Here is a 14713-nt window from a genome sequence, read left to right on the forward strand (position 1 = left end):
TTTGGCCCGCGTCTCAGCTGTACTGTCTGAACTCTGCCTCTGTTTAAGGACGCCACAAAGGCGACTTTAAATTCCCTTTTGTGTCTGATCGTGGGGTTTTTATTGTGACACGGACACTTCCGTTGACAGTGGTCCATCGGATAGATCATCCAGAAATACACACGCGCTCAGCGTCGTCTCGCTTACTGTGTTTTACGGTCTCACACTCCTTTAAATAAGCATATTGCACATGCAGCTACTTACAAATATGTCCTGTGAACACATGCTAAAAAATATTCTGCAAATGCTAAATTTCTGATCTGTTTGTCTGTGTTTTTCAGGCAAGAGTTTCACTCTCACCATCACCGTCTTCACAAACCCTCCTCAGGTGGCCACGTATCAGAGAGCCATAAAGATCACTGTGGACGGACCCCGAGAACCACGACGTGAGTGACCACACATGCATCTATAAATATATGAAATATAATTTAAGAAATGTAATATGATATATAAAATATGTACTATATATTCTAGATTTATATATAACCTAAATAAAAATATAGTATACACACACACTTTTTGGGGCAATGCTTGCATTCAGACATGTATTATATGTCCTGCCATCTTGTGTTTTTATTATGTTCATTATCACTGTCATTTGATCAGTGTAAATCAGTGAATTAAAGCTGTGCACGTGATCGTGTTTGATGTGGTTTGGCTGTTGGTGGCCGGATGGGTTTCGTTTTGTCTGTTCTGTGATTTCAGTCAGTTTAACAAGTAACGGGTAAGAGTTAAGTCTGATTAGTATGTTGGTTTACAGGAAACGTTTTATGCCACTTACAAACCAGTGTAGTGATGGTGTCCGATGTAAATACCATGATACTGAATGATTTAGATGGTATTCAAGTTATGGTAAAGAAAAGCCATGTTACTTTTTATTATAATATTATAATAATATTTTAAAAATGACAAATGAAATATGTAAAAAGACATATGATATTAATATTACAGTAAAAAATGTTATTGCAATCATTTGTTTTTATGTTATCTTTTTTATTGTATTATTATACGTTTTAATAACAATAATAATAATGATTTATAATATGCATTGTATGTAATATATTTATTTATTTTAACTTAAATTTTAACTTGATTTTAGTATATTACATTTTTATTATTGTTTAATTTTTACTTCGTTTTAATATTTTTTTAATAATGATTTCGTAATAATATTTATTATGCATTAAATTTGTTGTTATTATTATTATTATTATAATTGTTACGTTTATTTTATAAGTAACAGGGCTGGCATTTATATCGAGTTCTCCCCACAAATTATTTGTATTGGTATACCACGTTATTTGTACTGGTATATCTCTGAACAAGTGTACAGTGTGTGTGTGTGTTTTAATAGCATGTCTTTATATGAGCGCGTATCACGCTGTGCTCTCGTGTTGGTGGCCGTGGCGGCTCTATTCCCCGTTGGTCCGTTATTCCGGTCGGGAATCCGTCGGACGGCGCCACCCCACATATTCTGGGTCTGTCTGGCGGGATGCGCTGGCCTCGTCTTCAAAGCGCTCAGACGCGCTCTCTGATTTCAGCAGGACTTCCTCTCCTCGCGTGCGCTCCGACGACTGCGCGGATGAGTGCGGCTGATGGTTTCACACAGCTGCGGCCGCGTCTTTTCTGTTCCTTTCCGTTTGCCTTTTTCTCTCATCGCCTGTGATCATTAATCCCACCGTGCTCTCTATGTGTGAGGTCAGAGCGACACACACACACACACTCACATACACTTCAGACAGCACAGCGCCCCCTACTGGAGCAATGACATGCTCATTCAGCATCATTAGTGGGATGTAAGATGTACAGAAGAGTGTGTGTGTGGTCGGTTCATGGTATGTTGTGTGTGTGTTTAAGTGGTTTGACTGTGTTAATGGACAGTTAGTAACTAAATCGTTCTCTCTCATCTCCGTTCTGTGTGTGTGTGTGTGTGTGTGTGTGTGTGTGTGTGTGTGTGCCACCGACAGAAGCCGGATGAAGCGGTAAAGCCAGGCGCGTTAGCTTTCTCTGAACAGTTGCGACGAAGTGCCATGCGGTGCAGTCCACACCACGGCCCCGCCCCCAACCCCCGCCCCGCCCTCAACACGCCCCCCTTCAGCAGCCCCGCCCACAGCCAGATTTCCGGTGAGTTAGACGGCAAAACCTTTGTATCTGAAGCACATCTGCATCATAGAGCAACACGAGGGCAGAGCTGTTTGTTAGTTCTATTCAATTCTATTCAATTCCCTTCTGTCCTATTCTATTTTATATTCTACTCTTCTATTGAGGGAAGACCTGCTTGTTAATTCTATTCAATTCCATTCTGTTTTATCCTATTCTATTCTATACTCCACTCCATCAATAAAGGCAGACCTGTTAATTCTTTTCAGTTCTCCATTCTATTTACTTCTGTTTTTTCTTATTCTATTCTATATTCTCCTACTGAGGGCAAACCTGTTTGTTAACTCTTTTCAGTTCTATTCAATTCCATTCCATTCTATTGTGTTCTGTTTTGTCTTATTCTGTCCTATTTTATTCTATTCCCTTCTTTTTCATCTTATTCCATTCCATATTCTACTCTTCTAATGTGGGCAGACCTGTTTGCTATTTCTATTCAATTCCACTCTATAAAATTCTGTTCTGCCTTTCTGTCCTATTCTTATCTGTGTTCTACTCTTCTGCTGAAAGCAGACCTGATAGTTAATTCAACTCAATTTTATTCTATTCTATTTTATTCTATTCTATTCTATTCTATGCTATGTTTTTCTACTGAGGGCAGACCTGTTTGTGAATTATATTCAGTTCTATTCAATTCCATTCTATTCCCTTCTGTGCTGTCCTCTTCTATTCTGTAGTCTACTCTTCTACTGATTGTTAATTTGAGTTCTATTCAGTTCCATTCTGTTTTAATGTTTTGTCCTGTTCTATTCTATATTCCACTCTTCTAATGAGGACAGACCTGTTTGTTAACTCCATTCAGTTCTATTCACTTCCATTTTATTCCCTTCTGTTTCATCTTATTCTATTCTATATTCTACTGTTCTACTGTGGGCAGACCTGTTTGCTAGTTCTATTCAATTTCTTTCTATAAAATTCTGTTCTGCTGTTCTGTCCAGTTGTTCCACTCTTATACTGAGAGCAGACCTGATTGTTAGTTCAGTTTGATTTTATTCTATTCCATTCTGTTCTGCTGTTCTGTCCTATTCTATTCTTTTCTCTTCTGTTCTATTCTATCCTATATTCTTCTACCGAGGGCAGACCTGATTGTTAATTCTATTCAATTCTGTTCAGTTCCATTCTGTTTTGTCCTGTTCTGTTCTAGATTCTACTCTTCTAATGCGGACAGGCCTGTTTGTTAACTCTGTTCAGTTCTATTCACCTCCATCCTCTTCCCTTCTTCAGCAGACCTGTTTGTTAGTATAATTCCATTCTATTTTTTCTTCTTTTCTGTCCTATTCTATTCTGTGCTCTACTCTTCTACCGATGGCTGACTGGTGTGTTTGTTAATTCTATTTGATTTTTATTAACTCTATTATGTTCTACTACTGTAGAATGTAGTTACTATTGTAAGTTCTATTTCCCACTGAATTAAAAAAAAAAGAAAAAACTTTTCTCGTCAGTCTTAAAATATTTACTTGTATATTTACTTTTATGTTGTATATATTTAAATATTTACTTTTAAATCTACTAAGTATTTTAAGTTAATATTTAACTAATTGAACAACACATTTGCGTGTTCATAGTTGTTGGTTAATGGTCGCATGACATAAAGATAAACCAATAAAATATTTGTTTATAAAATGATTAAAAAAAAATGGAAATTATAATATGTTTTAAACATATATAAAATATATATTACAATAAAGGTATTTTAGTTAGTGCTTTATATTTATATTTATTAATTAATAATTAATTATTAGTTTTTCAGCAATTTAAATTCAAATTTTATTTGTTACACACAACCATATATGACATGCAGTGAAATGCTTTTCTCGACACATAGGATAAAAATGAACTTGAATAACATTTTTATAAAAGTCAGAATATAAATTATAAATTAACACAAAAATAGAAAAAAAAAAAAAAATTCTGAATTTCTAAATTTCCGTATTTCCCTCACAAACCCCAATCTGGCAATCCCAACTATTCTATTCTGTTCTGTTCTGTGTGAAGTCCTTTACCCCTCATAATCCCACTGTAGATATTGTAGGCATCACTGACCTCATTGGAGTCAGTGGTAAATTCATATTAATTGCTTTGCTGGAATAGGAACATTTCATAAAATCAATTGGAATTTCCTGCAAACACTCATGTTGTGCTTTTGCATTAGTGTGTAATAGTTCAGGGATAGTGAAAGGAAGTAAGTGTGTGTGTTCGGCACGTTGTTTTTGGTTCTGCTTGTTCCTGGCAGGTGACGGGGGGAAGTGGGGACACATCACACATCATCGGACATTCAGACATAACAAATACAGCGAACAAGGCCTCCTTTGATTGGAGCTTAGACAAGCATGCCAGAGCGTGCCGCCACACACACACACACACACACACACACACACACATGCAGTGGAAGGGAAAGTTTACAATCAGGAAAAGCCTCTTGGGGGCCACAAATGTTTCTTCGCTCTTTCATCGTTTCTTTTGTTTCATACTACAGAGAAGCCAGACTTAAACATGTTCGAATTACACATTTGCTTCAGTTAAAGCAGCGCAAGTGACATTTCACACAGCCTGAACACTGGAGCATTACAGCATATGCATTTTTCCTGCATATTCGTTTATTAAATATTTTGGGTAATTTAATTATGCTTTCAGTTATGAATAAGCTGCATTCACACAGAATGTTTTTGCATTGAAAACGGATAAATGGAGTGCAGTGTTTTTGAAAAAAGGTCTTATTTATTAGCTCAAAAATACATGAAAAATTTGTAAATATTATTACGATTTCAAATAGCTGTTTCCTATGTGAATGTCTGTTAAAATTAAATTTATTTCTGTGATCAAAGCTGAATTTTCAGCATCATTACTGTAGTCTTCAGTGTCACTATCTTTCCGAAATCATTGCATATGCTGATTTGCTGCTCATGAAACATTTCTGATTATTATCAACGTTGAAAACAGTTGTGCAGCCCAGTATTTTTATGAAAACCACCATGCATTTTATTTTGAATAGAAAGTTGAAAAGAATAAGCATTAGACATTAGGAATGTCTTTACTGACACTTTTGATCAGTTTATTGCACCATTTCTGGAAAAAAAGCATTAATTTCTTTCAATCTTTTAAGCACAAGTTTATATATTCAAAGCCATCTTCTGAGAAATCGACTGATTACAGTTCTAAGTTTGGCCTCGGCAGCACTTCTGCTTTTCATGCGTTGTTTAAAGCATTTCCCAATCTGTAAACACAGCCCTCCCGCTCCGAAATACTGAGATCCTCTTAGTTTCTCTTCCCCTTCGTGGGTGCAGATGGGAGAAAGGTGTGTGTGAGAGAGAACGACAGAAAGACGAGCACCTTGCAAATGCGTAACGAGGAGGAAGCAGAACGCAGAAAAGAGGAAGTGAGACGTGTTTGACAGGAAGTAGGCTTGTGTGAAAATCCCTCATTCAAAGCGCAACCAAATCTAGCGCTGTTTGATTCTATTCATGGAAGTAAGTGCATTAAATAAAGCAAACCGTTTTTTCAAACCAAAATTATGTTAATTAGTGCTGGTCTGGACGGTGGAGTTGTTTACCAGAAAAACTTTGCATTCAAAAGTCTGCATTTAACAGATCATTTTATAGCTCTGCATGACAACTGGTGACTCATTTGAGAGCGGTTTAATTTCCGCAAAAAAATTTCTAAGAAACGTCGGACAAACTTGACACAAACTGCTCCCGTGGCGTTGAGCTGAACGGCTGATGATGGACTGATGAAAGAACTGAACCCGGGCCGGACTGCATGTTTCCTGCCTCGTGCTTCCCTCTGATCCGCCGGCCAGAAATAGCAGCGGGATTACGGCCAGCGGAAACCGTTATTAAGTCATTCAAGAGCTCTCTTTCTCTCTCCTTCTTTGCTACTTCTCTTTTCATACCATGAAAATCAGAAGCAGCTGCTCGCATGGGCCCGATGTGTCCGTGTTTGTTTGTGTGCCGACGCATTCGGACGAGCTGTGCAGATTTGAGGATGTGCATTTGCTTTTGTAGCTCTTGTATTTGGACGTTTCTGGCTCGGCCTAAAGCCGATTATACCGATTATATTTTTGTTATATTTTAGTAAATTTTTTGAATTTTTATGGTTATATTTTTATTATAATTTAGTTTAAGTTTTAGTATTTTTATGGTTATATTTTTATTATATTTTAGTTTAATTTTTAGTATTTTTCTAATTATATTTTAGTTTAAGTTTTTAGTATTTTTTTGTGCTTTTGTTGTATCTATTTTTTTTTTAAATATTCATATTTATGTTTCTTTTTATTTTCGGTTTTGGTTGTAGTTTTGCAATTTTTTCGAATTTAAAATATTTATTTAAAATTTAAATTAATTATTCACACATATAATAGTGCCAACTGTGCATAATAGTCAACTGTGTATTTTTTTTAATTATTATTATTTTTCTCCTCAAATCGCTAAAACAACGTGACATTAAAAAACTCACGGCCAAACGGCTCGAATGTCCTCGATCCCTTTGATTTCTCCCAGTAGTTTTTCCGAAAGTTGATGAATTGGAGCGAATGGAACTGGCTGAGGGGCATTTTGGAAGCTGGAAACGTCTGCTGTCTGATAACTGAGACTTTGGTAACAACATTCACGACTTTGATCATTCCCGCAAATCGAACCTCAGAGGATCCCAATGAATTCTTCTCAAGAAAACGATTTCAAAGCCATTTCTAAAAGACGTGTTTCCAGTCATTACAGGAACACTTTCCCAAGTCAACTCTTCTCACTTCCCACCTAGAAATGATTATTCCCTTAATTCGTATGCAGTTCATTTTTCCACGGATGACGGAAAGAGTTTAGTCGAGCTGCTCCATTTGGCAATAGTCAGTTTAGTAATCAAATGGACTACCTTATGATCCATTTATGGGTCCTATTTGGTTTCAAATGGGTTTGAAATAACATGAGGAAGAATTTTCATTTCTTTCAGGTTTCTTTTATTTTTGTACTATTTATGCCTTATGTATGTATTATTTATTAACCTATGTATTGTTTACCTATGTATTATTTATAAATATTTTGATGTAGATTTTAAATTTATATGCTTTTTTATGTATTTATTTATTTTTATTTATTTATTTTTATTTTTAACAACTTTTGTAACAATTGAATTTTCTTCTGGGAACAGTAGCATAAAAAAGTCCAAATTTAGAACCCACCCCAACTCATCCCACCCCTGGTAGACTTAAAAATAAATAAATAAATAAATAAAATAAGTTTTCATTTTAATTCTAGTTTAATTTTTAGTCATTTTATTTCCTTTATATATATTTTTAAATATTTAAATTTAACTTAAAATGTATATTTATGTCTGTTATTTTAGTGCTTCAATTAAGCTTATTTTGAGTGTGTCACCAAGACAATATTTTTAAATTTTTGCTTGATTTTAAGTTGAAGTCTAATATTTTAATTTTTTATTTTTTTGTATTTTTTTATTTTATTGTATTTTTATTATTATTATTATATTTATTATTTTTATTTAGATTATTTGTATTATGTTATAATTTATTTTATTTTTAGTTTAACTTTATTTCTTTTTTGTAGATGATTTCTGTTGTAGTAACTTACATTACTTAATTATTTATTTTTTATTTTTTTAATTATTATTATTTTATTAAGTTTTATTTTTGTTTTATTTCATTTTAAGCTTTATTTTAGCTTTATTTTATTTAAGCTTCATTTTATGTATTTATTTATTTATTTTTATAATTTATTAGTGAACAACAGCACTGATTTGTATGTAGCTTATATTCGGTGTGTATTTCTCCATCTCCATTTTTGGTAGCCGTGTGTGTGTGTGTGTGTGTGTGTGAGCCCAGTAAAAATGAGTCCCGCTCACACCGGATGCCCGAATCCGCCTCCAGCCACCCACCCAGCCATGTGTGACTCCTGCTCCAGATCACAAGGCCTGAGCCTGGGGAGGAAGGCAGGAAAAGAGGGGGTTTCTGGGGGGCCTGGCAGCGGGCCGCGCTCTGGCTGCACTTGAAACGGGCCGCACACTCTTTGGCCGCTGTGCATAATTTGCTTCCTCTCTGATGGCTCTCCCTCCCCTTCTGTCTGGAAGTCTGCAGGCAATCGGCGAGCGTTTATTAGACCACGGGGAGAGAGAGAGAGAGAGAGAGAGAGAGAGAGAGACTCATACTGAGAGAATGTCTTCTCCTCCTCCTGCTCCTTTCGCTCCATTATTCAATATCCTCGTGTTTGTCTTGAATGAAGATCTTTTTTTAGTAATCTACTGATTGATAATAATCAGAAATGTTTCTTGAGCAGCAAATCAGCATATTAGAATGATTTCTGAAGGATCATGTGACTCTGAAGACTGGAATAATGATGCTGAAAATCCAACTTTGATTACAGCAATAAATTACATTTTAACAGATATTTACATAGAAATCCGTTCTTTTCAGTTGAAATAATATTTTAAAATTTTTACTGTATTTTTGATCAAATGAATGCAGGCTTGCTAAATACCATAGGTCAATCATTTACTATAGTATCATCTGATACCATCACTGTACCACTGTTTTTAAGGGATGTAATTGAGTTTAACTGCACAGGAAAACTGAAATGCCTAAAACGTGTATGTGTGTGTCTGTGCAGGTGTGTGTTTATGTCTGTGTTCTCAGTAGCCATTAATAATATTTCTGTATTTTTGTGAGTGTGTTTCTTGGATTTGCTAGTGAAATGGTGCGGTCATAGAGTCATTTATTGAATGTGAATGTTTGGTTTTAGATTCTAGGCAGATGCAGACGTCTCCATCCTGGTCCTACGAGCAGTCGTACCCTTACCTGGGCCCCATCTCCACCCCAGCGGTTCACCCCACCACGCCCATCTCACCCAGCCGCAACGCTATACACTGTGAGTTTCACCATGCTGCATGGACACTTTTGATAAACATTTGATAAGTCGAAATAATATTTAAAAATAATATTTTTTTCTTGTACTCCAATGATTACTTGTTTTATTTCTGCTTTTTTATATTACATAAATAGAAACAAATATTTAAATAAACATTGCTTCAGTTTTTAGAAGCTCAATAAAAACTATTAATATTAGAAAACAAGTCGATCTTTGAATTTGTATTCCGTTCAGATAGCTGATATAAACATGAAAAATAACTTTACATAAATGTAATGCTATATTATATGCCATAAATTAACATAACTAATAAAATACTAATAAAAATGTAAAAAAAGAAAGTAAAGAAGAAAGAAAGAAAGAAAGAAAGAAAGAAAAATAAAAATTTGCCTAAATGTGCAACCCTTTTTTTAGTAGTTCATATACCATTATACCCTAGTGAAAACTGTTAATAGACTTGAACTATACTTATTTTAAATCTATTACTTTTTTACTAGGGTAGTTTTGTATATTTATTATATTTTTATTTATTTAGTTTATTTATGGTGATTTTATGTGTATTTGTCATTTATTTTAATATTATTAATTGTTATTTTTAGTTCGGTTTTACTGTTTATTTCCATGCTTCAACTTATTTCAGTTAGTTTAAATACGCTTAAATTTGAAAGTTCATTTTCAAAAACAAATAACAGAAAAATCATGTCTTTTCATTGTGCATTCCAATTAATCTCAATCAAACTGCAGTTGGGTTATTTTGATTAGGTTAAAAATAACTAAAAAAATACAGCTTACTAGCACAATTAAACACTATATAAACATGGTAACATAATTTTTAAAAAAAACATGATTTTTGACATTTTAAAAAAACTGAGTAAATAAACTCTTCATATATATTAATTATTTTATTTTATTATATAATAAAAATTATTTTAATATTTTTAATTAACAATTATAGCCCAGTTTTGCACAAAAATATTTAGCAATTACAATAAATGGAGAACTTGAGAACTTTTGGAGATGTTTCTGCAGACAAAAAGACCCCAGTAACTTCACATGCATCTCCTTTTTTAACTAATTAAATGGAAAAAATGTACACTAAATGAAAATTAGAAATGAAACATATATATTACTTATTTTATTTCAGCTTTATTTTATATAAGAAAAATGTTAATACTTTTAGTTAACAATTATAGCCATTTTGCATATGGCTATAATTTTTGGAGATGTTTCTGCAGACAAAAAGACCCCAGTAACTTGCACATGCATCTCCTTTAAAGTTTCAGATCGCAACAATGTCTCAAAAGTGTATAATCAGCAGTCAGTATGAGCTCAAAACATTTCTCCTCAAATGATCTGAGCTGCTCCACATTACTAAATGACGACGACTCATGCGGGCCTGTTTTTAATTGCCCAAAGGAGTTTTTTAACTACAAGACTGAGCGGATGTCTGTGTTCCTGCAGGTCCAGATCTGACGGCGTTCACCGACCCTCGTGTGGGTCTGGAGCGTTCCTTCCCGTCGCTCCCCTCGCTGCCGGACGGCCGTTTCTCGGACCCGCGCGTGCCGTACCCCACCGGAGCGTTCACGTACACGCCCACCCCCGTCACCAACGCCATCGGCATCGGTATGTCGGCCATGACAAGCCCGGCGGGCCGCTACCACACGTACTTACCCCCGGCGTACCCGGCGGGCTCCTCGCAGGCTCAGGCCGGAGCCTTCCAGGCCGGCTCGTCTCCATATCACCTGTACTACAGCAGCGCTGCCGGCTCCTACCAGTTCTCCATGATGCCGGGCGGAGGAGGAGGAGGCGGCGAGCGTTCGCCCCCGCGCATTTTACCGCCCTGCACCAACGCCTCCACGGGCTCCGCCCTCCTGCACCCCTCTCTGCCCAATCAGAGCGAGGTGGTGGTGGAGGCCGAGGGAAGCCACAGCAGTTCGCCGACCAGCATGTCGGTGGAAGCCGTCTGGAGGCCGTATTGACGCTTGAAGCGGTCGCTTGACCAATAGGACGAGGGCAGCTGAACGAGGTGGTTTCTGATTGGACTCAACGGACGGACTTTTGTTTTTCACGGCACAGCATGAGACTCGTTTGTTTTCTAAAGTTGTGGATAGTTTGTATTATTATTATTAATATTATTGTTATTGTTATTATTATTACTGTTGTTCGTCTCATTATCACTGTACGAAGTTGTTCATCAGCTCAACATCATGTTACGTCTGAAGCCAGAAACAGACTCTACTCGAACGCTTAGCCGACACAATTTTGGTGTTAATAAATGCGTACAAGACTAACAGTCCAGCAAACGATTAGAAAACATATTTGCAACCATCAAGATCACCAAAACAACATAAATAGGGTATATGCAATACATTCAATAAAATATGAATGCATATTTCCTTATTTTTTTCAATAATTCAATATTTAAATACTTAAATACTTAGATGAATATTGCTTCAATTATCAGAAATTTAATAAAACAATTATTATAAAAAAAACAAAAACAACATCAGTTACTTTTTTTTTTGTGCTGGGCAATGGTTAATCACAATTAATCGCATCCAAAATAAAAGTTTTTGGGTACGTAATATATATGTGTGTACCTGTATATATAAATACACACACATGCATGTATACATTTAAGAAAAATGCTATGTTTATATATTAAATATATTTATATATAATATAAATTATATGAATATAAATATATATGTAAATATTTCCAAAATATATACTGTATGCGTGTGTCTTTATATATATTCTTAATAAATATACACAGTACACAGACATATATTATATAAACAAAAACTTTTATTTTGGATGCAATTAATTGCAATTAATTGTTTGAACAGCAATATGTTATATGCCATAAATTTCAAATAATTAATCAAATATAATGCATTTTATGCTTTTTGCTTGTTGCATTTTAATGATTGCTTATTGTTTTATTTCTGCTTTTGACAATAATTTAGTATTTAAATAATTATTAATAACTATTAATATTGCGTCAGTTATCAGGCACTTAAAAATAGTTAATATCAGAAAACTATATCAGTTGATCTCCAATTAGTATCTAATTTAAGTAACTGATATAAAAATGCAAAATAACTTTACATAAATAAAATGCATTATAAATATTTTTTAATTATTTTATTTTTTATTGAAGTCTGATTGTTTTATTGCCACTTTGTGACAATAATATTTTAATTTTTAAAGAATAAATATTGATTTAGTTGTCTGACACTTAATGTAAATAATAAATATCAGTTGAATTTTATATAATATTGCATTCAGGTAACTGATATGAACATGCAAAATAGCTTTGCATAAATATAATGCTATAGGCCAAAAATGTAAAATGTAAAAAAAAAAAAAAAATCACAATGCATTTTGTAGTCTAATGATTATTTGTTCTTTTTCTGCTTTTTCATAATAATACATAAATATTAAAATATTATAAAATATAATCTAAAAAATAAGTCAGATATTGGCTGAGTCATCAGACGTAATAAAAATAATATCAGAAAACAATATCAGTCAATCTCTATTTAGTATTGCATTCAGAATATGATACAAACACGTCAGCTAACTTTAAGTTGCTCTTCTGTAGTTGACCATTGAAGAAGAACATTTATGCTAATGTCCATTTGTGATGTTGTGCATTGCATTCTGACACATTTCTGAATGTAATGATGCATGAATTGATGTTGTGTAGCTGGAGCAGTTTGTGTAGGGTCTGTTTCGGCTCTAATACTTGATGTGATCTGAATGAAGAATCCAAATGCTCAGTAAGTTCCCGGCCTGCTGTTTCTTTCCCGTTTCACTGTGTTTCCTGCAGTGGAAGTGAAGAAAGCGAAGCCTCTGCCGGCAGCGATTTGCTCTTAAGAGCTTCAACAGACTTCTGACTCTTTACATTTCCAGGTTTACGAGACTTCGCCCGGTCACTGCCTTTCACGCTCGTTCTCTCCGCTAGATTTACAGCGCAACACGCTCTCTGCGAATTCAAGCTTTCCGACTGATGCGCTCGCGTCACGGTTTGCCGGTCGGCTGGATGGGAGATGGGAGAATCATGGACCGGATTTTTATGTAAATAGATTGTAAAAGACTCGGGCGGTTTGATCGCCTCACACACTCGACACGGTTCTCAACTTCCACAGTTGTCAAACGAGCAAAACCTTTTGAAATGCAGCTTCATTTTTTTCCTTTTTGTCCCTTTTCAACATTTCTTTGGAGAATATAACACTTTGTTGTGAAGAAATTGCTTATTTCTATATCATGTGTGGTGTCTTTATTTCTTATTAGTGTTGTGGTCAGTGTTTGAAATGAACTAAAATGATGGTATCATTGTATGATTATTACAGTCATATAACATAGACTTTACATGCTGAATCTGTCCAGTAACCTTAGTACCTGGTCCAAAAAAAGTAATACCATTTCATCTTCTAGAGACAGTTACAATTGCAAACAAATTTTGCACGCACTCCAGTTTCCTTTAGTAAGTGATTTGCTACTGAAACTGTCAAAAATATTGTTTTAAGGCCAGGATGAGCTCAAAATGGGCTCAAACTGAATGCACCTGACTGTGAACGATTGATCGATACACATTATCCTTTTGACTTTTGACCAAGCAATCAAGATTCGAGATTTGTATTTGCCACATAAACAGTCAACCTGGTCAGCAAATTTGATTGTGCATTAAACATAAATAAATAGTAGGTCAAAATGGTAAAATAAGATGAACATAAGAAAAAATAATGAAACGGTAAGTAATAATAATTATAGCTAAATGCTGTAGTGATAAGGTAACAAGTGTCATTTTAGCATCTTTGAGATACTATTAGTTTTTATTCATACACTGACCAAAATTATAAACAGAACACTTTTGTTTTTGCCCCCATTTTTCATGAGCTGAACTCAAAGATCTAAGACTTCTTCTATGTACACAAAGGCCTATTTCTCTCAAATATTGCTCACAAGTCTGTTAGTGAGCACTTCTCCTTTGCCGAGATAATCCATCCACCTCACAGGTGTGGCATATCAAGATGCTGATTAGACAGCATGATTATTGCACAGGTTTGCCTTAGGCTGGATACAATGAAAGGCCACTCTAAAATGTGCATTTTTACTGTGTTGGAGTGGTCCGTGGGGGTTCGAAAACCAGTCAGTATCTGGTGTGACCACCATTTGCCTGACGCAGTGCAACACATCTCCTTCGCATAGAGTTGATCAGGTTGTTGATTGTGGTGTGGAATGTGAACTGGAACACGCTGTCGTATACGCCGATGGGTGACATGTCCAGTGAGTATGCTGGCCATACAAGAACTGGGATTTTTTCAGTTTTCAGGAATTGTGTACAGATCCTTGCAACATGGGGCCGTGCATTATCATGCTGCAACATGAGGTGATGGTCGTGGATGAATGGCACAACAATGGGCCTCAGGATCTCGTCACGGTATCTCTGTGCATTCAAAATGCCATCAATAAAATGCACCTGTGTTCATTGTCCATAACATACGCCTGCCCATACCATAACCCCACCGCCACCATGGGCCACTCGATCCACAATGTTGACATCAGCAAACCGCTCACCCACACGACACCATACACACTGTCTGCCATCTGCCCTGGACAGTGAAAACCGGGATTCATCT

General features: G+C 35.4%; 1 protein-coding gene across 5 annotated transcripts in view; it reads left to right on the forward strand.

Annotated features, from left to right (window-relative positions):
* Positions 1–13333, forward strand: part of runx1 (RUNX family transcription factor 1) — a 54444-nt gene extending 41111 nt beyond the window's left edge. For 3 of the 5 annotated variants that reach the window (XM_051119625.1, XM_051119617.1, XM_051119642.1), the window contains 4 exons: positions 321–425; positions 1996–2163; positions 8940–9065; positions 10527–13333. In XM_051119625.1, coding sequence (XP_050975582.1) covers positions 321–425; positions 1996–2163; positions 8940–9065; positions 10527–11044 — 917 coding nt within the window. In that variant the 3' untranslated portion in view covers positions 11045–13333. The remainder of the gene's footprint in view (positions 1–320; positions 426–1995; positions 2164–8939; positions 9066–10526) is intronic. The other 2 variants (XM_051119634.1, XM_051119650.1) reach the window with 1 other exon arrangement.
* Positions 13334–14713: the final 1380 nt, after the last annotated feature.

The sequence above is a fragment of the Labeo rohita genome, chromosome 1 (assembly GCF_022985175.1).
Source record: "Labeo rohita strain BAU-BD-2019 chromosome 1, IGBB_LRoh.1.0, whole genome shotgun sequence".
Taxonomy (NCBI): Eukaryota; Metazoa; Chordata; class Actinopteri; order Cypriniformes; family Cyprinidae; genus Labeo; species Labeo rohita.